The sequence below is a fragment of the Peromyscus californicus genome, unplaced genomic scaffold (genome assembly GCF_007827085.1).
Source record: "Peromyscus californicus insignis strain IS unplaced genomic scaffold, ASM782708v3 Scaffold_7__1_contigs__length_154581171, whole genome shotgun sequence".
NCBI lineage: Eukaryota > Metazoa > Chordata > Mammalia > Rodentia > Cricetidae > Peromyscus > Peromyscus californicus.
The window spans coordinates 87074561-87099569 of record NW_026294595.1 but is presented as its reverse complement, the minus strand read 5'-3'; the positions used below and the strand labels follow the sequence as shown (position 1 = coordinate 87099569).

Genomic DNA, 25009 nt, shown 5'->3' with positions numbered 1-25009 from the left:
CCATGACGGATCTAGGAAAACTCTCCCTGGGATATGGTGATGGGTCCACCCAAGGTGAACAGTGGGTTTGGGGAAGCCATGTGTTTGATAACCTAGTAATTGCTTCTGTTCTCCTAGGGTAATAGCTACAGCCCTGCTCCACTGGATCTCTCAAATGTTGTACTGTCCAGGGAGCTCCAGGTCAGTGCCGACCCAGATGCAGAACATTAGTGCTTTTTAGACCTTTCCAGTACAGGGCATGTTACCCTCTGAAGAATAAAAGGAGAAAAGCAGAGAGTGTGCCTAGAACATATTTCCACTAAAATATTAAACCTAAAGAAGGTTGTGTTGTGCCAAGGCTATGGGGAAAACACCAGAGAATTAGCCAGTCATCAAACAAGGGGAAACTGTGCTTCCAAGAGTACCATAAAGGGTGACAATTTGGTAAAAGGAAGAAGAGTCAGCAAGGTCCTCATGTCAAACTCCCAAAATAAAATAAGGGAAACTCAGTGAAATACAGCACCTGGATGGAAATACTTGCATGGTCCTTGTTAATTTCACAAGCCAGGAGGACATCCTGCATGTGCCATGGTAGATATGCTCAGTTTCCCCACAATGGTGCAGGAAAGCGATCACTGTTGGACTCAGAGCTGTAAAACCAAATAGATAAAACTAAAAGCTTTGAGGTGCTTCCCTTGACTCTTCTTTTCCTACACGTATCAGTGCCAGTGGCCTCTACTCTAGCCTGGGGTTCTTCCAGCCCCTTGGACCTTAGAGGAAGTTTTTCTAAAGAACATCCTTTGCTCTAGGTCAGAGCTGTATACACCTTATAGAAAGATTCATTCTATTTGATAAATCTCAGTGACAGCAGTTTCCAGCAAGGTGTGATTTTTTTTTTTTAGTTTGTTTAGTTAAGATTTTCATAGATTGATTTTGACCTGACTCCTCCTGCCCAGCTCCCTATCTTTGGTGAGAAGTATAATAGTAAGATAAATGAGGTACTGGCAATGTGCAGCTTTGGCTGGAAATGGGTGTTTTCTCCTGGATGCATTCAACCGCCAGGATAATAAGTTGCAAAGGAAGGGCAGAATTCGAAATTGTTTTCTATGTATGGGATGATATAAAGCTAATGAGGTGTGCCACACAGAATAATTAATAATGGTAGACCTCCAGCAGCAGGCGAGTAGCATTTGGTGGTGCTGTTCCAGAGCCTGGAAGATAAAGAGATGGTTTTCTTGCTTGCTCTCTCTCTAACTTGTGTCTCTGGGGTGGGGAACAGGGAATGGTGGAGGTGGTGGCTGAGAACTATCACAATATCTGGGCCAAGAAGAAGAAGGTAGAGCTAGAGAGCAAAGGTAAGCGTGTTTCATAGCATCCCGTGGGGAAAATGAGCTGGGGGGAGTGGTAGCCCCATTTTCCCAGAAGTACAAAGGACAGTTTGTGTTTATCTTTCTTCTTATTCTAGGTGGTGGCAGTCACCCTCTTTTGGTACCATATGACACCTTGACTGCCAAGGAAAAGTTCAGGGACCGAGAAAAAGCACAGGACCTGTTCAAATTCCTCCAGGTGAATGGCATTATAGTTTCTAGGTAAGTCATCATCTTCCCCGTGATATTAGTGGGCCAGGGGAGCTGGGGTGAGTTTGGCTTCACTGCTGGGTATTTAGTGACCCACCTACAAAAACCATTAGAGTAAGGACAGTACTTGACACTTCTGGAAAGGATTATAATGAATGTTTGCATATGCACTCACAAATATTATGTTATAGGTCAAAGCCTGTTCTTTGTGTATTGGTCCAGCAATTGGAGTTATAAACCACATTCATAATACACCCATGACGCTTTAGAATTTAGCCACCTTTAAAGGGAAATGAGAAATTGAAGCACAAGCAAAATAATGTTTGGTATGCTAGATGATTTTTTTTTTTTTTTAGATTTCTTCCCTACCTCTTTTAGATGTCTTGCTAATCCTTAATTCAAAACTATAGTTATAAATTTTAAGCTAGAGATCTTAGCTGTAAAATAGCCAACAACTCTTCCACACTTTGATCTGACTGTTTTATGTTTTGCTAAACTACATAATAATAACAGCAAGCACAGCTCACAGAAGCAGTCTTGGAACCATGGGAATTGATTCTTCTGAAGCAGCAGTTCCTCTGGGGAGATGGAACACATCATGATGTCCTAAGACATTTTTTCACAAATTGGTGAATGTTTTCTATGAAGTTGGCTTGGACTGCTTACTCTTTACGGAGTTTGCTTACTCACTAATCAAATGCCTATGGAGAGCTATATAGCACTGTGCTTGCCGATTTCTTTGTAGAACGAAAAGCCAAGTGGTGGGCCTGCTCTGATACACCCATTCCTCCTAAAGAAGTGTTTGCCAAGCAAGTTATTTCTCTTTTTAATTTCCTAGAGATCTTTTTTCTAGTTAATGCCAAATAAATAAAAACTATACAAATATTTCTATTGTAGTTCATCTGAAGAAAACTACAAAACTTATTTGCTATATTGTCAGGTAGGAAAGGTCATACTGCAGGAGACAGCCCCTGGGAAAGCATTGAGAAAGACTCCCTGCCCTGCTTTAATCCTCTTTTTAACACTAAGATGAATGTGATAAAATTCCTTGCTCACAGAAATGAAAAATTCCCCTTTACTGTAACCAAAAAGGAAGTCAAGGAAATATAATTAGGGATAGATCAAATTCAGCAGCCATATTCTGGGTAGTTATTTGCCATATCTGGGGCCCCACAGGAGACATGAGTGGGCAGATGATCAAGTCAGGCCCCATCACCAGGAAAAAGCCTTCTCTAACTTCACCCTTCCTATCTGCTGGTAAAAGCCTATTTTCAGTTGTTCAAGCCCCAAACCTTGACTGTTGTTCTCTTTGTTCCCAAGCCCCTTCAATCTTTAAGAAAACTTTAATTGTTCTACCTTTAAAACATGTGCAGAATCTACCCACTCTTCACTGCCTTCATGCAATCAGCATCATGACTGAGTGTGTTTCCCACTGGGGCCATCTGTTTTGACCCTTGTTCCCACCCATGTCCAGTTCTAAATGCAGCAGCCAGAAGAGTTGAACATCATGCCATGTCACCGTGCTTCAGAACTGCCAGGAGCAGTTCTCATCTCACTCAAAGAAAAAAAGCAAAGTTCTAATGATTTCCTGCAAAAGCCCTAAATGATTTGCTGTACTTTACATATCCCTTTCCCCTGGGACACCTGCTAACTTCCATTCCACCCACCCTGACCACTCTGCCACACTCCTTCAACCCAGGATGCATCCTGCCTCAAAACCTTTGCACCACTTGTTCCTTGGGGGAATCTTTGCCTGGATGTCCTTATAACTCACCACTCCACCTCCTTAAGCCTTTACTTCCATTCCAGTTTCCCAGTGACCCCAACCCTGATTTCCATACTTCACATCATAGTCCACAAACCTTTACAACCTCATCCTCAGGCTTTTTTATTCCTGCTTTCCTTTTTCTTTTTTTTTTAAATATAACATATTGCTTTTATCATTCCACATAATTTGTATTTTACTTATATGTCTACCTACAGCTAGCATCAGGTCAAACATGTGAGGAATATTTATCTTCTCTCACTTATCTCTAGCTCAATGTTTTTAGTAATAATTATAAAGATCTTTCTGAAGACTCTGTTGAGAAGTCACTTTAACAAAAGTGTTGCGTGTTCACATAGTCGGATCCAAGTGCAAGAGTAAATCAGTCCAATGATGAGTCATTCCACTAAGCCAGAACAACTGTCAACACTGAAAATTAAATTCAACAACATGGGAAGGGTGGGTAATACACCAAAGTCAAGTATTTTTCTCTGCTACTTCTGGGGTTCATCTCTATCCAATCTAGAGGTATGAAGGACATGGAGTTGGATGCCTCCTCCATGGAAAAGAGATTTGCCTACAAGTTTTTAAAGAAGATCCTGAAATATGTTGACTCTGCTCAAGAGTTTATTGCTCACTTGGGTAAGTATAGCTGTAAAACATCAGGAAAAATGGTATTCCTCTGGAAAGAATGACCTAATTATGAATGACCTTCTTGTGTCACGGTAGCTCGTGATTCATTGAGACAAATAATTTGGGTGGAAAACAGTGGCTGAGATTTATTTCCTCCCTACTTAAAAAGTTAGTTTAGATCCTTGAGTTCTCTGCTGGATTTGACTGGCTCTCTTGTTGATGTTGGTGCTGTCGTTGTTGTTATTTAATGCGACTCATCCTATTAACTTTCCCATGCTTTGTGACTATGGACATCACTGAAGCCCCTTCAGAAAAGGAGAAAGACAGCGGTGAGAGAATTGGCATGAGACACACCCAGCCAACACAGTCACAAAGCACTTTATAAAACTTTATTTCATGAAAGCAACTAAGTTTGTTGGTTGTCTTTTGAAAAGCCGCTCTGCTTCGAAAAATACTGTGACTGTTCATTTGTTTGTTTGCTCTGACCAAAGTGTGTTACCCCTGTCTTTGTAGAAGCCATTGTCAGCAGTGGGAAAACCGAAAAGTCTCCCCATGACCAGGAGATCAAATTCTTTGCCAAAGTAAGTGTTTCTCCTTTGCTCAGGATCTCTACTACTGGGGGTGTAGTTTAAAGGGGTCCATCAAGAAGATTTAACACTCCAAAAGCTTCAATGAGACAGAGGTATATTCCTCAGCTATAGAGCAGACCCAGTGTGGGTAGGAGTTCCAAGAAAGGATGCAAACTGCTCCCCTCCACACAGTAGCCTCAGGACTCAGGATCCTCCTCCCTTGTTCTGTACCATCTGTAATGGTGTACTTTTTGTTACTGAGGTCCAAACAAGGTCACCTTCATCCTATCTGTAGCAAAGGGATGTGTAAAGGAAAGGGGAGGAGAGAGCTTGCTGCTGCTTTTCTGAAGTTTTAACCGCGTGGTACAAGTGAACCCTTTTAGCTTACTCTGGCTACAAGGAAAACTGCGTAAGGTACTCCCTGCCTCAGTGGTCCGATGTCTCACTAAAATCTGTTGCTGCAAAGAGACAATGCATTTGGGTACCAGTGATCTATGTTGCCCATAGAAGCCTGCTCAGAGGACAAAAAAACCTTTCAATGTCTTTGAAGCAGAGATAGATGTTTCAGGTGAGGACTCAGTCATACCTGAGTGTACCTTTTGATGCCATGGCCAAGACGGCAATCTGAGTTCCCCAGGTGTCCTCTTCAAGTCAGATCATGGTCATGCAAGCTTATTTATGCCTTTAGTTAATGTCCTTTCCTGTCACATAACCTCAACACCTCTGGTTGGAGCACAGAAATAATAATAATAATAATAATAATAATAATAATAATAATAATAATAATAATGCAAAGTGAAACCCAGAATAGAATTTTCTGGAAGTCTACAGCCAGTGTTGAGAGGCTTTTGCTCACTGAGAATGACTTTTTTTAAAAAAAAGGAACTGGCAGATAGACTTTGATCTGCTACCTTAAAAATGATGTTTGATGGTTTCCAGGTTCTCCTCCCGCTGGTTGACCAGTACTTCACCAACCACCGCCTTTACTTCCTGTCTTCTCCTCTGAAGCCACTTAGCAGCAGTGGGTATGCTTCCCATAAAGAGAAAGAAATGGTAGCCAGGTGAGCCCATGGAATCAAGAGAGGCCCTCTATGTTAGTCAGCTTGGAGTTACTGTAACAAAATGTCTGATATAAGTAAAGCTAAAAGGCTTATTTAGCTCCTAGTTCTGAAGTTTCATGTCCAGGATGAGTAGACACTTTTCTTTGATCCTCTGGTAGGGGGTCCAGATGGCAGTGATGGGGAGCTCACTGTGAGGCAAACTGCTCAGCTCATAGACAGAAGTCAAAAATGGCAGGATCCTAAGATCTCCTTAAGGGCATGTCCCATTGACCTAAAAACCTCCCACTCAGCCCCATCCCCCAGGCATCCCTAGCCTCTCAGTATCCCAGCAGCAATACCCTAGAGACAGAGCTTCTAACACATGGGCCTTGGGAGGATATTTCTTCAAACTGCCATTCTCATTGCAAATGTGGTTTATATAAGACATCAGCTACCTGGGGACTGAATCACAAGTTCTTTGTAGAAATGATGCATAACCTGATGATTAGTAATTGATTACCATCTTGATTTGAAAATCTTTTATATTTGTGTATATCTTGGTGATCTTAGGAACTAATAGAATTGCACTCTTCGGGGTGTTCATAGGGGCTTGGGAAACATGCAGATACACAGGTCAATTACCCTGAAATAATGTTGAGAAGAAGGCCAAGACCCTTCTGAAGCTTGGGGGAAATTAAACACACAGCACTAAGGTATACACTGCTTTCTGTCACCTCCTTATCAAGTATGCAAGATTAGAATTTTTAAAACACAGCTCTTACAAGTCTGAGATTTGAAAGATAGAACTATATGATTCAGTCTAAATGTTTATTCAGATGTCTATTCAGAGATGAAGGGGTGACTCACTGGGTCACCTGCTGCTCAAGCATGTGAACCTGAGTTTGGATCTCAGCATCCATGTAAAAAGCTGAGTGTGGCTGCATGTGCACCTGTAACTCTGATGCTATAGGGGGCTAAGATAGGAGAATCACTGGAGCATGCAGGCCACCAGGCTAGCTCCACCGTTAGTGACAGACACTGTCTCTAAAGGAGTAAGGTAGAGAGTGATAAAACACTAGACATCCTCCTCTGACAGCCAGATGCACAGACATGCACATACACACACACACACACACACACACACACACACACACACACACACACACACACACTCACACACACTCACACATCAGCCTACCGTCCTCTAGACATAAGGTAGGAATACCTTAATGGACCTTAACACAGGGGAAGCTTCGTAATGAGAGGTGCCTCTAACATGCTTCAAGTTCTCTTTGTTTGATCAATAAAAGGCCAAGTGTGGATTAGACTTCCAAATAGCAAAGTAAAGAGGATAGTGAAAGTCTAAATACTCTCCTTTGACAGACAACATAAACGTTGTCCTGGATAAGAGCTCTGCCACTATCGCACTTTTTGGGAGTATATTCAGCTTGAAGATTTGCCTAACATTTACTAAACACTCTGTATGGGATGGGCACTGAGATTAATTTTCATGTGCAAGAGTTATTGCCCATCTGAGTAAATATGGTTGTGAGCCCTCACAATGTGTTAAACTGAAAGTCCTACCTGTGTCTTACAGTCTTCATTTTATAAATCAAGACTCTGAGCATGTAGCTTCACTCTAGTACCCATAGGTGGTTAAGACTGAAAATTCAGTCCTCACGACATTGCGTGTCTCTTCTGTACTGTGATTACTTAATGTCACTCAAGACAGAAGAAACCCCATGCTGCCAAAACAGGATACTTTGGAACCAGGTACTGACCCCAAGACCTTATACCTTGAGATTGAACTAATGTGTTCTCTAAGAAGCTAGGGAAATGAAGGGCCATGTGAGACATTCAGATAATCCAACAGAGGGCAGCTGTGTCTGTTTTCTTCATCTGTTGATCTTAGACTATTAATTCATGGAAATGTAACATTTGTTCAACCAGGCACCATTTGTCGTGGCTGGAATACAACCTAGAGCTGATCAGCCTTGCAAATAGCTTCCAAATCCACCCATGAGCTGGTGTCTCCCACAGAAGCAGTGGTGTTTGTGCTGCACGGGTTTGCCCTGCCAGACTCTTCCCCCTCCTTTCTCTTACTCTTTCCCCCACTTTGGTTTTCGTGCAGTTTCACCCTAACAGACTCTTTTCTTCTTTCTTTCCTCCTTTTCTTTTACTCTTTTTTTCCTTTGCTTTTTTTTGGGGAGGGGGTGGCTGGGAGGTTGTTTGTTCATTTGTTTTTTGAAACAGGGTCTCAATACGTAGCCCTGGCTGGCCTACAATTCACTATGTAAGTCAGGCAGGCCCTGAATTTACAGAAATCTGCCTGCTTCTGCAAAATGCTGGGATTAAAGGGCCAACTCATGGTTTTGGTTTTTTGGTTTTTTTGTTTTTCTTAAAGACAGAACCTCCGCAGCCCAGCCCCAGCTTATACGAAAGCTACCAATTCTCTTGCCTCAGTCTCTGATACCCACTAGATTCCTTCTTATTGAATCCTTTGTCCTTGGTCCACCTCATCTTTAATCTGATGCCTTTCACAGCGTGGAGTTTCTAGGCACGAAACATTTCTTTTGGAATAATTTCATTTTATCTCTTTATCTTTATTTTTTTTCTTTTTGAGATAGGGCCTCTCTTTACAGCTCTGGGTGTCCTGGCTAATAAGGTTTGTGCCACCATGTCACCAAGTCAATCTTTAACATTTTTAAACTCTGAGAGGGCAGAGAGCCACCCAGGAACTGTAACCCTTTATTGTTTTGAACTAAAGGTAATTAATTGTCTTAATTGGGGTATTATTTACTGCTGTGATAAAACACCATGATCAAAAGCAACTTGGCGAGGAAGGATTTATTCCATTCTACACTTCCAGGTTAACAGTCCATTATCCAGGGAAGTCAGGACAAGAACTGAAGGCAGGAACCTAGTGGCAGTTACTGAAGCAGAGGCCATGGAGGAATGCTGCTTTTGGCTTGCTCTTCATGGCTAACTCAGCCTGCTTTCTTATACACTCAGGATCACCCACCCAGGAATGGAAGCCACACATCATGCTTCCACGTCAATCATTAGTCAAGAAAATGCCCTACAGACTTGCCTACAGGCCCATCTTATGGGGTCATTTTATCACTTAAGATTCCCTCTTTCCAGACACGTCTCTGTTTGTGTCAAGTTGACAGAAACTAACCCTACAGTGATTCTTTTATTTAAATCATGGACTCTTGAGAGACTGCAACAACTTTTTGAAATTTCAGGTGCTGTCATTTGCCAGTCTGAGAATACACTTCTGATTTCTTTTTTTTTTAATTTATTTATTTTTTTTATGTACACTAGTGTTTTGCCTGCATGTATGTCTGTGAGGGTGTCAGATCTTGGAGTTACAGACAGTTGTGAACTATCATGTGGGTGCTGGGAATTGAACCCGGGTCCTCTGGAAAAGCAGTCAGTGCTCTTAACTGCTGAGCCATCTCTCCAGTCCCACTTCTAACTTTTGACAGTGAGGGGAGCCACTTCAGTGTCTGATCCTAATAGCCCAACCACGTGCTTTAGGTAGAAAGAGCATTTGCTTTCAGTTTCTACAAAATGTGTGCTCATCCACTTGAAGTGTTTTCAAATTTCTGAGTTCTCCAACTTTTGTAAAAGAGCTGTTTGGTTACAGATGAGAAAGCCAACACAGAGCAGAGAGCATTGAAGGATCTTCACCAAGACAGCCTAGTTATTCACAGGCCAAGCACAGAACTAAGCCATCAACAACACAGGCTGCACTGTTCGATACTTTCTCCCCATCCAGCTCCATGAATTCACATCAAAAAACAGAAGCCTGTATTAGTTTCGCATTAGCTGCCAAATTTCCATTTACTCACTATGAATTCTCTTAAGCTCTAAACCAGGGAGATTCTGACTTATTTTCACTCATCAATGGTGACATTGGCTGTAATTTTCCAAGATAGCCCAGAAAAATCCAGGACATTAACAGAGGTTATCATCCCTTAGATTGATGGGGTTTCATCAACCAACACTAGGGGTGCATTTCTTCTCTGTTTGAGTAGTCCTAAGGAGACTTCTGTCCTGTGAGAGGTAAAGATCTCCATGACAAGTTATGACTGTGAGCCCATGACTCCAGCTGAGTCTCATTGCAGAGCTTCATGGTCTGCACCACTGTCTTATCCCTGCTTTCTCTATTCGCCCTCTTTCCGTCCCCCCTCGTCCTGAAGGGAATACAAGTTCTTATCAAGCCACACTAGCACCAAATGTCAGAGTTCAAAAGACTCTCCTCCAAAAAGTATCAGCCACACATGTGGACTGTAGTCACAGTACCCCTGGGTGGGGTCAATTGGCAGCATACTCAGAAACATCTACAGGGCTCCTTCCTAACTACACAAGGCCTTCCCGACTACAACTGAAGTATAGTTCAACTTCAAGGGTCTCCATGGTGTAAAGTATAAGTGAAGCACAGCGAGGAGTCAGACATACAAACAACAGCAGCCATAGTAATAGTAATAATAATAATAATAATAATAATAATAATAATAATAATAATTGCTTCCAAGTTCCCAAGGACCCAACTAGGGCAGACTATAGACTAGCAAAAGATAACAGCAGGAATGGACTTCTTTTTTTTTTAACTTTTTATTGATTCTTTGTGGATTTCCCATCATGCATCCTGATTCCACTCATCTTCCCATCTTCCCACTTCTGCCCTCTGCCCTAGCAACCTCCTTCCAAAACCAAACTTAAAAGTAAAATTTAAAAAAAAAATTTTCAATCTCAGCGTAGAAACTGTAGCGTGGCCCAGTGAGTCACACAGTGTACCCTTTAGTCTTTACTTGGACGTGTTCATTGCAATGAGTCATTGGTCTGGTTCGAGGCCTCTGGCTTCTGTTACACACTCGATACTGGGCCCTCACTGGGACTCCTCTTGGACATCCTATTATTGTCTTGTGTCATAAAGATCCTGTAGCTTTGAAAAATGTACTTCTTAAAATGTTTTTATATTTAAAAGACTCCTACTCCCTACTCTAACCATTAACATTTTTTCTAATCCTGACACTTTTTTCCACCTTCCAACTAAAGCTTGAAGGCGGCAAAATGATTTACAATTCATTGCAATGATAGAGAAGCAAGGTGCCTTTTAGGGTCCTCATCTTTTTTCCTCCATGTTACATGAATGTACATTTCAACACATGGTACCTAGCACCAAGGAAAGTTTGCACAGGGCCACTGCCAAGTACTCTTCTCTGTTGTTGGTTGTTTTTGCTCTTTTGGGGGGCCCACCACCCAGCTTCCAAATAAATCACACATGGAGGCTTGTTCTTAATTATAAATGCCCAGCACTCGGGAGGCAGAGGCAGGCGGATCTCTGTGAGTTCAAGGCCAGCCTGGTCTACAGAGTGAGATCCAGGAAAGGCACAAAGCTACACAGAGAAACCCTGTCTCGAAAAAAACAAAAACAAACAAACAAAAATTAACCCTTCTACCTTTTACCTCTGGGCTTTTCCCTTTTCTTCTGTAATCTTACTTTCACTTTTACTCCATGGCTGGTTGTGTAGCTGAGTGGCTGGCCCTTGATATCCTCCTCCTTCTCTGGCTACTTCTTTTTCTTCCCAGATTTATTCTGTTTGCCTGCCAGCCCTGCCTATCTTTTCTCCTGCCTTGCTACTGGCCGTTCAGCACTTTATTAGACCATCAGGTGTTTCAGACAGGCACAGTAGCACAGCTTCACAGAGTTAAACAAATGCAACATAAACAACAGTAACACACCTTAAAATAGTATTATACAACACTTCTCATTACAGAGGGATTTTTTTAGTAGGGTGGAGCTGCCTGCAAGGAACCTTTCATGATTTTTCACAAAGACAGTATAATATGAACTACATTATTTCCCTAAGTGTGGTTCCAAAGACTCTTCCAGAGGACATGGTACATCTTCCTAAAGTTCCAGTCTATGCACTGTTTCACATGTGAGGGGTGGAAGAATGGGGTAAATTCACTTCTTGAGTTTCTGGGGCTTTCTGAATTGCAACCTTTTCTGCTTTAGCCTGTTCTGCAAGCTGGCTGCTCTCGTGAGACACAGGATCTCCCTCTTCGGTAAGTGAAGGGATGTGTTGCTGAAGGCAGCAAGCCTTCCTGTAATTATCTTGAGCTTCCATTTTGCCTTCATTTGTGGCTCCCTTAGAAAACTTGCACCTTGGGACTGAGGCGTCACCTAAATTTTCTGTAGAAAATTGGTATGAAGCATGATTAATGACCTCTCTACCCCTTTAACAGCTCACATTTTCCACACCAATGAATGTTTTAAGCTCTGCCCGTGACATCCATCATGAAGCAGAGGCTGTGTCAGACTGGAGATAAATGCCTGGTTCCTGAACACAGACCTGGCACTTTGTGTGTTGCTGGTTAATTATACTGGGGTATGCCTGATGCATAGTAAGAAGGCTGCGTTTAAAAGCCAGGCTGGGTTTGGAGAGTCACAGGTGATGTTTTTTATTCTAGGGAGTGATTCAACTACAATGGTGAGCTGCCTTCACATCTTAGCTCAGACACTTGACACAAGGTAAGTCTGATGTTTTCTCTCCAGTCCTTCCTTATGACCACTTCTCTGGCTCCCGAATAGGCAAAGAGGGCCCTAGAAGTCAACACTCCGCTCTCATTCCCACAGTACAGACCTACTGTCATGAACTATCTTAAATCTAAAACAACTGATCTGTTCTTACCTTCTCTTACTGAGTTCATTTGTCAGAAGGTAAAATGTATAACATAGCAACATTCAGTTTGTACCTAATTGTATACACACACACACACACACACACACACACACACACACACATATGCACGCACAAGTAGAGATATCTGGTAGGTGGTGAAACCCTCATCATCCTGAGAGATGAACAAAATCATTTTGTGTTCAACATGGCCAGGAAAATGACTTCAAAAGGATAATACAGGAAGCCAGGGAAAGAGTCCAGCAGATAAAGGTGCTGATACCCCAGGTTCACTTACTGTGACTCATGTAGTAGAAGGAGAGAATTAACTACCAGAAATCGTCCTCTGGTCTACACACCTACACACATACATATGCATAAATAAATAAATATAATCATCAAAATACATCAGCTAGCTGGTGAAGTAATATATGCCTATATTCTTAGCATGTAGAAGACAGAGACAAAAGGATGCCAAGTTTAAAACCAGTCGTGGATTTATAGTAAAACCCTGTTTAATAAAAATGAAAGATACAGAAAGGATGGCTGAACAAGAAAGAAAATTTTATTTAAAAAATACATAATTCTGGTAATATTAACTTACATGATATTTTCAAAGAGAGTAGTAAAAAGACCCAACAGGAGTTCTTTTGAACATGTTTATTAAGAAAAGTCCTTATGCTGCATGTGGTGGCGCATGCCTCTAATCTCAGTATTCAGGAAGCAAAGGCTATATAGTGAGACTGTCTCAAAAAAACCTAAATAATAATAATAATAAGGTCATTATCAGAATCAGGAAGAGGACATGCCCTTCAAGATCCAATGCAAAAGAGAACCACCTTCTAAAGAGAGTGACGCAAAGATGGCAATCTGTGACAAACTGAAGCCCATGAAAAACAATAAGGGTTATAGAGGCTCAGTGGGTAGAAGCACTTGCCCTCCAAGAATGGGGACAGGAGTTCAATACCCCAGGACCCACATAAATGTCTAGGGGTTGCAGTGACTCATCAGCACTCACGAAGACACAGGATACCCAGAGCAAGCTGGCTAGCTAGACTAACCAAATTACTGAGCTCCGGGTTCAAATAAGAGACCTTGCTTCAATATGTAAGATGGAAAGTGATCAAGAAAGATACCCATCATCTGGCCACCACACCACACAGCATACACATGCAAAAGGGTGCAGATCATTACAGGAGATCTCTGGTCTTCAAGTTGTACGCAAGGGTGTTTATAAGAAATCAGAGTGGCCAGGGTCTGTACCAAAAGATGGCAGAGGCTGGGTACAAGTCAGCGTTGTTCTTGGTAACATTTGCCAGTCACCCATTGCAGAAGCAGTGTTCAGAAAATTGGCAACTGATGAAAATGTTTCAGTTTTCATGGAGGATAGACAGTGCAGCTTCATCCACCTATGAAGTGGGGAACCTCCCTGGCTTTCACGGGCAGAGCTGTATGAGAAAACATGGCATCCCCATGAATCACATTGCATGGCAGATTACAAGAGAAGACTTTGCAACATTCGATTATATACTGTGTATGGATGAAAGAAATCTGAGAGATCTGAATAGAAAAAGTAATCAAGTTAAAAACTGCAGAGCTAAAATTGAGCCACTTGGGAGCTATGATCCCCAGAAACATCTCCTTATTAAAGATCCCTATTATGGCAATGACTCTGACTTCGAACTGGGGGCCAGAAATGCCTCAGGTGCTGCAAGGCCTTCCTGGAGAAGACTCACTAGATGGCCCTGCCCACCACCGTTGAGCAACTCACCAGAGCCATGCCCAAGGGTGGTGGCAGTCCTTAGCCCCATGTCCCACATGTCTTTTCAGCTGACTTACTGTATATCTCTAAAATAACTGCAGGTAGAAATTACATATATGTTCAGAAGGATAAAAATATTGGAGTAAGACAGTTTGAGGTGTGGCTAAGCCTTCTTAGACTAATTGAACCTTTCACCTTGCCCTAATTACAAAATAGTGGAATAAAAAATATGGACAAAATAGAACCCAATAAGTAAAAATGGCCTACAAGGTCCAGGTCAGCCTCTGAGCCCAGCCAGCCTGGTAGTCTGGTCTAACTAGAGTGTGTGCATGACCAACATCCAGTGGTGCCATTTGCTTGCATTATACCTCTATCCTAGACTCTTGTGACAATAACTCCATCCATATTAACATTGGAAGAGTTTAAACTCAGACACACTGAAGACATTCAAATATTCGAAAAAGAGGAGAAGCTGGATGTGATAACGCAGGCCCGCAATTCTAGCAGGCTATCCTGGGCTACACACTGTAGATGGGAGCAACAGACTGATAAAATGAGCATTTTTACTCTTACTTGGTTTTTGTCTAGTGTTTTTGAGCTTTGTTCCTGTTTGAGCCACTTTGCCTCTTCAAAAAAAAAGGGTGCTTTAATAGTGGTATATTTGTAGTGTTCTTTTATCATTTTAAAAAGTTACAGGCAAGTATGAGTAATTTTAGTGCATTTTCAGAAAAGTGACCTCAAATTCATATGGCTATATGTCAGAAAAGAATGTGAGTTAAAGACAACTGAAACAGAAATCTGGTATAAGCCTGCTTTCTTATTGATAAATGAAAAATATATATCTGAAAAAAAGAAAAAGAAATTAGAGCAAGCCTAGCTGATGGCCTTTACTGTCCTGGTATGTTTGATAATTACCAAGAAAACTTTGAAGATAAAGAGCATCTTCCCTTGAAGCAATTCTGTCATCATTTTCTGAAGAAGATACTGAAATGTGGAAGATTATACCTATGATTATAGGTTTTATTCTGATTCTACGTTTTATGAAATAGTTTTGAGGGAAGAAATTAGCTGCTCTTAGCTTAAGTTCTCAGGGCGTGTGTCACTGTCCTTTGCCTCAGTGACCTGATAAAGCTGGCCTTAGAAAGGACTGGCTCTCCCTTTTCTCTCCTCTCATCCAATCTAGGACTGCTCTGCAGACTAAACAGAGTGCAGGCTTCAAGCAACTTCTCTCCTCTCTTCCCCATTCTCCTCCTTCTACATACTACACATGAAGGATCTTGACCCCAAGTGAATTGTGGAAAAGGCTCACTCCTGCCCTTTCCTTAGATAGTAACAGAAGACTAGGCAGCTGCAGCATTTAGCTCACAGAGGAACTAACACCAGTTTCATTCATCTCTATGTGTCCTGAAGAGTTCAGCAATGATCTCTTCAGTTCAGCCAAGCCCATCATTCAGTCACTAACCAGAGAACCATGTAGTGCAGGTTTCTTTTCCAGATGGAAACAGACATCTCCAGTGTACCTGACACAGTCTCATCTGGTGACCAGAGTACCCACTGTCTGCCCAGTTTGCCTACAAGTCACCACCATGTAAGGGGAGGTTGATTCCACGGTCCAGTTGTGCCCCTGCCTTTGACTTTTGTGTCCTTACAGGACCGTCATGAAGTCAGGCTCAGAGCTGGTGAAAGCTGGGTTGCGCTCATTCTTTGAAAATGCAGCAGAAGACTTAGAGAAGACTTCAGAAAACCTGAAGCTGGGGAAGTTTACCCATTCCAGAACGCAGATCAAAGGTGTTTCTCAGAATATTAACTACACCACAGTGGCTCTGCTTCCCATCCTGACATCCATCTTTGAGCACATCGCTCAGCATCAGTTTGGGGTGGATCTACTCTGTGAGTCCTACTGCTGTTTGTCATCAATGTCTATGCACTGCCACAGACAGATGTGAGACCCACTCACTTAGGTTGACCTTGAGGGCAGAGTAGAAAGGCAGATGTCCCATACTTTTCTTAGATTTAAAAAAAAATGAAGTGATAAACTTGAAAAAGGAAAAAAATCCCTTAATTTGAGTATAGAGCATTCATCTTTTCCAATTTCATTATGAACCAGTTTCCCACCTGCTTTTCTAGCTACCAGCTATTACGCTTCCATTTAATTTGAAAGGTTATCTGAGCAATGTGCCTCAGATTCTGCTACCAGGGTTTCCAGACACTGTGCTCCATGTTAAGAATCCTTAATTTACACGTTGGTACCAGGAGCAAAGGAAAGGCTAAAATCTCATCTTTTTTCAACTTGCAGTTGGTTTTATTTTGCTTTGTACTTAGCAGTGTGTCCAGCCCCACCCCCCATCCCCACCATGTTCATGTTATGTCATCAAGCTTCAGTATTGCTTAAACACTGCCATATGATTTAATTTAGTCAGTTGTCAAACTGTGTCCTCCATCAGTTAGTCCCACTAGGTCGGAGTTTTATGTCATAGAAACAAGGCAGTTCCTTGGTTAGAAAATAAAATATTAAATTAGTTCTGGTTTTGTTGAAGTAGTTCTAGCCATAGAATGAGGTCTAGATGTGTCTGGGGGTATGATGCCTGCTGATGACATTCTTTGTGTTCCTTCAGAACTCCCTTCCCTTAGAAAATAAGGGAAGATCATGATACTATTTGGCTAGTTTTTTTTTTAAATGCAGCAGAAAATTTTAAATAAGCAAATTTGAGAACTTGCTCTCTCTCTCTCTCCACCCTTCCCTCTCTTCCTCTCTTCTTCCCCTCTCTCTCTCTCTCTCTCTCTCTCTCTCTCTCTCTCTCTCTGGCTCTTGCTCTCGCTCTCACTCTCCCTCTCCCCCCTTCTTTTCCTCTCTCCTTCCCTTTCTGAATAAAGCATGGCAGTTGTATGGACCTTCTTAGGAAATGATCAAACATGACATGGAAGCTTCAAGTTTTATTCATCCTTTGATCCAAAGGAAGACAATTTCACCCTTGGTAAATTTTGAATATAGTCTTCCTTTATTGGATAAGCGACCTATTATGGAGGCGCCATTGGCCAAATGATTCCTTTCTCCAAGAAGCTTTGTGATCTTGATCAGCAGCTCTGCAATTGACCTGGGCAGCTTTGGTGGAGCACGTTCCTATCAGTGTTTCCCAGCAGCTAGCAAAAGAGTGTCTGGTTTGAAGAGTATTTCACGAGTTTACAGAGGCAGGGAAGAGGGAAAAAGAGAAGTCGTTTGCTCTTGACTGATGCCTGCCTTAATATTTTTCTTCATGGGCTTTTCCATGTGTTGGAGATGGAGCTGGGGTTGACATTTGCTTATGACCTCTCTTCTTTGTTTCAGTGAGTGACGTGCAGATTTCATGCTACCACATTCTGTGCAGCCTCTATTCCCTTGGGACTGGGAAAAACATCTATGTTGAAAGGTAATTAATTTTTGCTTGCTTGTCTTTTCAGTTGAAACATGTGGCTCAGAAAAAATATTGTTGGGGAGAGGGCATTACCTTCTGCCTAACCATGTGCTGAACAAAGACAACAATAAACATGCAGATGTGAACTTAGGCTAGCCCAGGAATCCTCAGCCCTACCCAAAGAACTATAGGCAGCCAAGGAATGCCAAGAACAGGAGAAATAGTCCTCCCCTGGGAAGAGCACACCTATTGGTTATTCAGTACTAAACAGTCAACCCTAAAAACATGTATACAAGTAACATTATGCAGACTGAGAACTGAGAGTTTTTATTTATGTTTGAGAACACACACACACACATGTGTAACAGCAATTATTAAAAAAAAAATAGTCCATGAATTTGAAAGAGGACAAGAAGGGGCATATGGGCTTAGAGGAAAGAAGAGAAGTGGGAAAATGATGAATGCACATATAAAATTCTTAAAGATTAATAAAATATTATGTAAAAATTTCTTTTCCCCCACCCCTTATACTAAAATTTAAAAAAAACACTTAACATCTGTTTTTCAGTTCAGCCAAATATATTCACTGATCAGAAATGGTAGCTTTACAGCTGAGTTATGAAAATTTTGTAGCAATGTAAAGAATCATAATGAGGTTAATCAGATCAAAGGCTTCTGTGGAGAAAGCTACTGAATATATATGGCTACAGGAGCTATAAAATCCTGCAAAATTTTATGCTGGTAACCAAAAAATGTTGAAGGCATGTCTACTTCATTATCACAGTTTCTGACTAGCTTCCAGAGTTCCTGTGGTTAGAGCTTGCTGAGACACTCGGGGGCCTAAGGCAGTTGTTTTAGTGTTTAATGAGTCTCTGTGTGATACACCCTTGAACCTTTACCATTCTCAACTGTCAGATTAGTTACATTTTTAAACAATGCACAGTTTGGCAACAGAAAAGCTATCTGATAATTTTGAGTCTGAACAAGCTTATCTGTAGAGATTTTAGGTTCTAGTTTTGCCTCTGTAATCTGCCTGTGGCAATGGAAGCTTTAGCGACCCCTAGCCTTTTTCAGACTCAGATACAGTGTGTTGCGTTGTTCTATTTAAATCCGGGGTAAAATCAGAATGATAAAACCTCTGTACTTACCTTTATCCTTGAAGGACTGTTTCCTTTGTCACCTATCAAATAAGCAAGCCTGGAAGAATTTGATCTGTTCCAAGTAATTTATTCTGAACACTCCTTGGGATCTACTTATCATGAATCTATAAATGAAGCTTGTATCAAACACCCTAAAATCTGACCCTCATTTCATAATGAAACACACATATATTAAAATAGTGTCAGTCAAACAAAATGAGAATTTATCACCTTAAAGAACTTAAGAGCTAAACTAGTGGATTGAAATCGGGCTTAGGGATAAATTGAAAACAAGTCTATTTCATCAAAGCCACAGTTTCCAAATGACTTTCAGGGTTCACGAAGCTAGTTGAAGAGCTAATGATTAAATATGCTTTATGATTCTGTCTTTACATTTGTCTGGCTTTCCATAAAATATGGAGAAATAGTTTTGTCATCAATATATATATATATGCATGTGTTGATATATATATATTGATATATATTGAGTGTGTGTGTGTGTGTGTGTGTGTGTGTGTGTGTGTGTGTGTGTGTGTGTTTCAAGACAAGGTTTCTCTGTGTAGTCCTCCTGGCTATCCTGGAACTCACTCTGTATGTAGTCCAGGCTGGCCTCAACTCAAGAGATCCAACTGCCTCTGCTTCCTGAGTGCTGGAATTAAATGTGTGTCACCACATCACATCCCAAGTTATTGATTCCCTAGAACTGGAATTACAGATGTTTGTGAGTCACCATGTGGTGGTTGGACTCAAACCCAGGTTCTTTGGGAGAACAGTCAGTACTCTTAACCACTGAACCATCTCTGCAGCCCTGAGATGAAAATTTTAAACATGTATTTTTAACCAATAGAATCAATAAAATGATTTTCCCAATTAACACAGAATTTCACTTAGGGGAAATATCTCAATTAGAGAGAGGGGGACAGGGGAGGGAGAGAGAGAGAGTGCACATGGATTCCAAGGAACCTTATATAATTTTTTGTACAGTTTCTACATTCTTCTTTTGAAAAAAAAAGTAAACAAAAGGTCAACTCTAAAATGTCAGACCAGAAAGACTTGTTCCTCCATGGCTTTTTGTACTTTATTCATGTTCATTGCAGAGTTATTGCTCAACTACAGAACTGGGAATGTTTGTGTTTGTGTTTTTTATTCTACATCTGCATAAGACGAGCTAGCCAGGATTAGACTAAAGAGATTCAACAACTGAAAAACTAGAGACTTAGAATCCCAGAAGTGTGCTGCTGGCATAGCTAATGGGTATTGTCTGTCTATTTTCTTAGTTTTAATTGTGTAAGGCATGCTAATTCACAAAACAAAACCCAGTAGTACAGAACTTTGTCAAGTTAAAGTCTGCCATTTTCTTTACCCTGTGCAACATCCCATTCAGGTCCTGGCTAAGCCAAGTGAGAAGTGGGTGAAACTCTGCACACTGAAGTCAGGGAATTCTCTGAGAGAGTTAATATATGTTCATCCTCTGGGGAATTTAGGGCTGCAGCTATAAGACAAGTTCCTTTTCATCCTTCCACGCCATTGTACCCCTGCAGTTTCTCCAGTCTGGGTACAGATGACAGGAATGGCAGGTGCATACCGTTCTCAGCCCCAGCTCTTACTCTGCAAGATGGAAGCTCCCCGTGTACATATTGTCCGCCAGGTCTTTCATGGCCTTCACATACCCTGAATGATCACTATTTCAAGCAACTTCGAACTCCTGTATTTACTTCCAAAAATATCCTCACACTCTTCTAATTCTAGAAAGTATGGATTTGGGGGTTTTTATTACTGTAGTTGGTTTTAAATTCATTTATTTATTTCACATATGTGAGTGTTGTCTGAATATATATCTGTGTACCACATACATGCCTGGTACCACAGGAGGTCAGAAGAAGATGTCAGATGCTCTCAAATTGGAGTTATAAATGATTATCAGTGGCCATGTGCATGCTGAGAATCAAATCCAGGTCTTCTCAAAGAGCAGTCAGTGCTCTTAACTGATGTCATCTCTAAGGACCCATCTGGAGAATGTGTTTTTAATCTCTGTACCCTCACTTGATTTGGTAGTTACTTTATGATTTGGGGTTATGATACATAATGTAATTTCAGCATAGACTTCTTTTCAATTTCCTAAATTTTGAGTTTTAGGGAGAAACATGTAATAAAACCAGCATTTCTCTACTACCTTTGTATAAACTGATGTCATGAATGCTCCATGGAAGGTTTTTCTTGTAGATATAAGAGAAAGAACAACCAGATGCATCTAGCAGAGTCCAGAGAAGACAGAGAAAGTAGCAGAGTAATCCTGGCCAGCAGACTGGACCTGGCCATGAGAGAAACAGGAACAAAACACAGAGATAGGGAGCGAGACACAAAAAGAGAGAGCAAGAGAGGAAGACATAGAGAGTGTGGGCAGAAGAGAGAACATAGCCCAAATAGCAGGGTTATAAGAAGAAAGTAGCTGTGGGGAGGGGAGCCTGTGAGCTGGAGATGTTTAAGGTAGGGGAGGGGGTAAGAAGAGCGAAAAAGAACCATCGTGATGGCGTGGAATTTGAAGTGTGTAAAGGTATTTGTGATACTGAGGGAGCCTGGAGGCCACAGACAGTCATTTTTCCCCTCTGCCAGTGGTAAGGGAAATGGCTCCTTTTGGTAGAGGGGAACCAGCTTCCCAAGTTCCTGAGGAATGCTGACTTTTGCCTAATCACCAGAATTTGGGAAAGAGAGTTTCCTTTGGACTGACAACTGATAACTAAACTTTTCTTGACAAAAGAACATCTGTTGCTTTACAGAGGAATCACTAAGTATTTGGCCCAGCTGTACCTGGCATGTGCCTTGTGGTTAGAAAAGATTCTAGTCACCATAGTGATGGGATTGATTGTGAAAAGAAAAAGTCATCAAAACAGTGAAGAACTTTCCTTCAGAATCGTTAAAGTAAAAGTAATATAGAGAATTACATTGACCTGTGAGGTTTTTAGATATTGAATTTCCAAGGGTAAGGGCTTTGTTTATTTGATTATGCAAAACCCTTGAGTTCTCTAATAAGGGATTTTTCTTTTTAATGGATTTAAAGGTTTCAGGGAAGATTTTCCAGAAAACCAAGTTTGGTACTTCAATACCCTTCAATCTTGGTTTTATTTTGAATGAAAACTATATTCTTCCCCACCCTCACCCCCGGCTTTACATTTTAAATGCTTGTTCCATCCACCCTCCTGGCTTCCGTTGACCAATAATTTCTGATTGGATAGCACACATATCTAAACCACTAAGTTTATAAATATTGCCACTTAAGATTTTGCTCCCACCCCTACTTTATTTCCCTTGCCCCTGCTGATGTTTTCTACTCTGCTACGTGCTGCTTCCTTTCCATAGTATCACTGGGAGTATACAGGATAGAACTTTAAAATCATGAAGCATAAGGTATTCGTCTTAGTTAGGGTTCCTACTGCTATGAAGAGACACCATGACTACGGCAACTCTTACAAAGGAAAGCATTCAATTGGGTCTCACTTACAGTTCAGAGGTTTAGTCCATTGTCATCGTGGCAGGAAGCATGGCAGCACACAGGTAGACATGCTGCTGGAGAAGGAGCTGAGAGTTCTACATTAGGATCTGCAGACAGCAGGAAGAGAGAATGACATTGGGCCTGGCTTGGGCTTCTGGAACTCCAAAGCCCACCCCCCAGTGACACACTTCCTCCAACAAGGTCACATCTCCTAATAGTGCCACTCCCTATGAGCCTATGGGGGCTATTTCATTCAAACCACAGTATTATTAATATACTGTGATTTCTTTGTCTGTGTCCCTGACAATAGGCATTTGAGAGACTTGCTGTCACTGCATCGTGTAAATATAGTTAAGATATTGACAAAGAAATCCTCATAGTTGGGAAATTGGCAAGTAATATACTAAAATACATATTGAAACCTTTCTAATCAGCCACCCTTGACTTACCTATCATGTGAAAAATACTCTACTTGGCAGTAAAGATTAAAGAAAAACAAGTAGTTTCCAATGTTAAACTACAGGTCCTCTCTCTCTCTCTCTCTCTCTCTCTCTCTCTCTCTCTCTCTCTCTCTTTCTCTCTCTCTCTCTCTCTCTCTCGTTGGTATGGAGATAACTATGCAGCCCATACCCTGCCTGGAAGCTTTGCCCACACCTACATTGCCCCCTGGGGACACTAATGACTGTAGAAGTCTATGCCTAGCTCCATCACTCCGTGGGTCTGGAGGACCCAGGTCATTCTCTCTGGCATTTCACAGCCAGAAGTATTAATTGTCAGACTCCTGGGTTTTACTGTGTTAGCAGCAGCTGGGCCAGGAGAGCTGTTATTTATCTCTCTTGGCTGAGCAGCTAATTAGCATCCACATGTGCTCCTGACTAGAGAATGCCCTGTTGAGAAGTTGGTGTAGCTCAGATTGTTCAGTAATTAATATCACAGAGGACAGGGTCATGTCCCTGTCACTGCAGCCCTATACAACTGGGACTTCTCAACTCTTTTCTCCCCCTAAGACTTACCTTTATAGCTGCCTAACTTTCCAAACAACCATGATCATGAGCTCATAACTCCAATTTCAGTAAAACCACAGAGCAAGTAGAGAAGCTACGAGTTTGGCACCACTTCCCAGTATCAACTAAAATTTACCCTCAGACTTGGGATTGTGCCTGATCATTTCATACATGAGTGTCTCCCAGATTCTCTTCCACCTGTGTTTCCCTCTGTGATGTCCCTTTCCCCATCATTCTTCCTTATTCTCTTCTTTGAAAGCAATACAGAAGAGACATCCGATAACTTCTTATTGACTACTCTGCTGGTAAACACTGTGAAATGACCCTTTGTGGACTCTCCCCCATTTTACCTCCTTGTCCTCCGAGGGTACTGGCCATTTCAGATCTGAAGTTAAAGTGATGGTCTTCTCCTCAGGCTGGACTGTCCTCTTGAACTTGGCCAAAAAGACAAATAAGAAAGATGGGGTGCTGAGAACAATTGAGGAAAATGGGCCTGACTAGAGGATGCTCAGAAGAGGGGCCTTGGTCTCAGTGGCTTACACAGCTCTCCCTCTTCCCACTGACACATCTCCAGAGGAGACACAGGCAGCATTGGTACGCAGGCACGGGGTCTTGGTTTGACCCAAGGGTACTGCTCCGTCTGTGAAGCCTACCTGGATCGGGGAAGGGGCCAGAAGGATTCTGACAGCCAAACCTTTCTCTGGAGGACAAAGATGTACATCAGCTAGGAGGTGATGGTCTGACTGAGGACCTGTCCTTCAGGGATGATTTGAAAGTTATCGTCTTACATACTTCATAGCAAATAAGAGGTCCATTTCATAGAAGCCAAGCCTGAGACGATAAAGGGTAAAATCACTTCTATTAGTTATTCTTTAGAGTAGTTTAAAAGATCCCTTTTAAAATCAGTTTAGTAACTGAGTGAAGCCTGAGTGGGTTTTTTCCAGTGAATCCAAAGCTTTATGCCCACTCAGTCACCCTCTGCCTTTCTCCTCCCTCTAGTCAGCACGTTAGTCTTGCATCTCAAGCAGGGCCATTATGTACTCGTTCAGGCTGCCCTGCAGACTCCAAGTCTGCTCCAATGGCCTTATGCAGTCATTTTATTCAGAAACAGTTAGGGTTACATTTTTAAAGTTCAACTCAAATGCATCTCTTACTCTAACAAAGCTGGAGGTTGAAGCTAATCCTTATGATTAGTTTGGAAAGATCCGGCTTTTTGAATTGCATTGTTTCAGGGTTCTGTATAGAATGCATGTTCTATCTTTGGTCTGTATTACTGAGAAAGGACTTTCACCACCTAGCAGACAAAGGTTAAGGCCAATGTGGCTTACTCTTCTGTAAAAAAATGCTACCACCTCTATAAATCCTTGTTACCTACTTGCAGAGAATCTATGCTTTTGACATTCCAGCTTCTTGGTGCTGTTGAAATTGTTGGTTCTTGTCACAGTGAAGGGTGACTAGCACACAGTCTTGGGGACAGGTTGGGAACTGGAAGGAATCCTACAACTGACAACCTGTTCCACAGATTTATGGCATTGACTCTTAGTTCCAAGTTCCTTCTCCAGCCGACTGTTATTTCCATGATGGTCCAATAACAGCCCCCACAGTATATCATATCATCTTACCACAAACTAGGTTCAAAGCAATGAACTCACCATTAATATCTGCATAAAGATGGGGAGAGAAAGTGCATGCAGCTTTACAGTGCCTCAGGATGCCCAGTACATTAAAACATAAGAAGTGTGAGACATCCTGAGAAGGGGACCTAACTGGTGTGTGGGGTCAGCATACAGATGGCATCACTTCTAAATGGACTTCTTTGTTTCCAGGCAACGTCCCGCTCTTGGAGAATGTCTGGCTTCCTTGGCAGCTGCCATCCCAGTGGCATTCCTGGAGCCTAGCCTTAACCGCTATAATCCCCTCTCAGTCTTCAACACCAAGACTCCCAGGGAGCGGTCTAGTAAGTA

General features: G+C 41.7%; 1 protein-coding gene and 1 pseudogene across 4 annotated transcripts in view; both read left to right on the top strand.

The window, feature by feature from the left end:
• Ryr3 (ryanodine receptor 3) overlaps nucleotides 1-25009 on the top strand; it is a 521392-nt gene that overhangs the window by 413076 nt on the left and 83307 nt on the right. For all 4 annotated transcript variants that reach the window (XM_052725780.1, XM_052725779.1, XM_052725782.1 and 1 more), the window contains 11 exons: nucleotides 118-180; nucleotides 1259-1334; nucleotides 1445-1568; nucleotides 3848-3963; nucleotides 4468-4535; nucleotides 5463-5584; nucleotides 11595-11644; nucleotides 12050-12110; nucleotides 15672-15910; nucleotides 17346-17427; nucleotides 24872-25002. In XM_052725780.1, coding sequence (XP_052581740.1) covers nucleotides 118-180; nucleotides 1259-1334; nucleotides 1445-1568; nucleotides 3848-3963; nucleotides 4468-4535; nucleotides 5463-5584; nucleotides 11595-11644; nucleotides 12050-12110; nucleotides 15672-15910; nucleotides 17346-17427; nucleotides 24872-25002 — 1132 coding nt within the window. The remainder of the gene's footprint in view (nucleotides 1-117; nucleotides 181-1258; nucleotides 1335-1444; nucleotides 1569-3847; nucleotides 3964-4467; nucleotides 4536-5462; nucleotides 5585-11594; nucleotides 11645-12049; nucleotides 12111-15671; nucleotides 15911-17345; nucleotides 17428-24871; nucleotides 25003-25009) is intronic.
• Nucleotides 12128-15663, top strand: LOC128102213 (low molecular weight phosphotyrosine protein phosphatase-like; annotated as a pseudogene).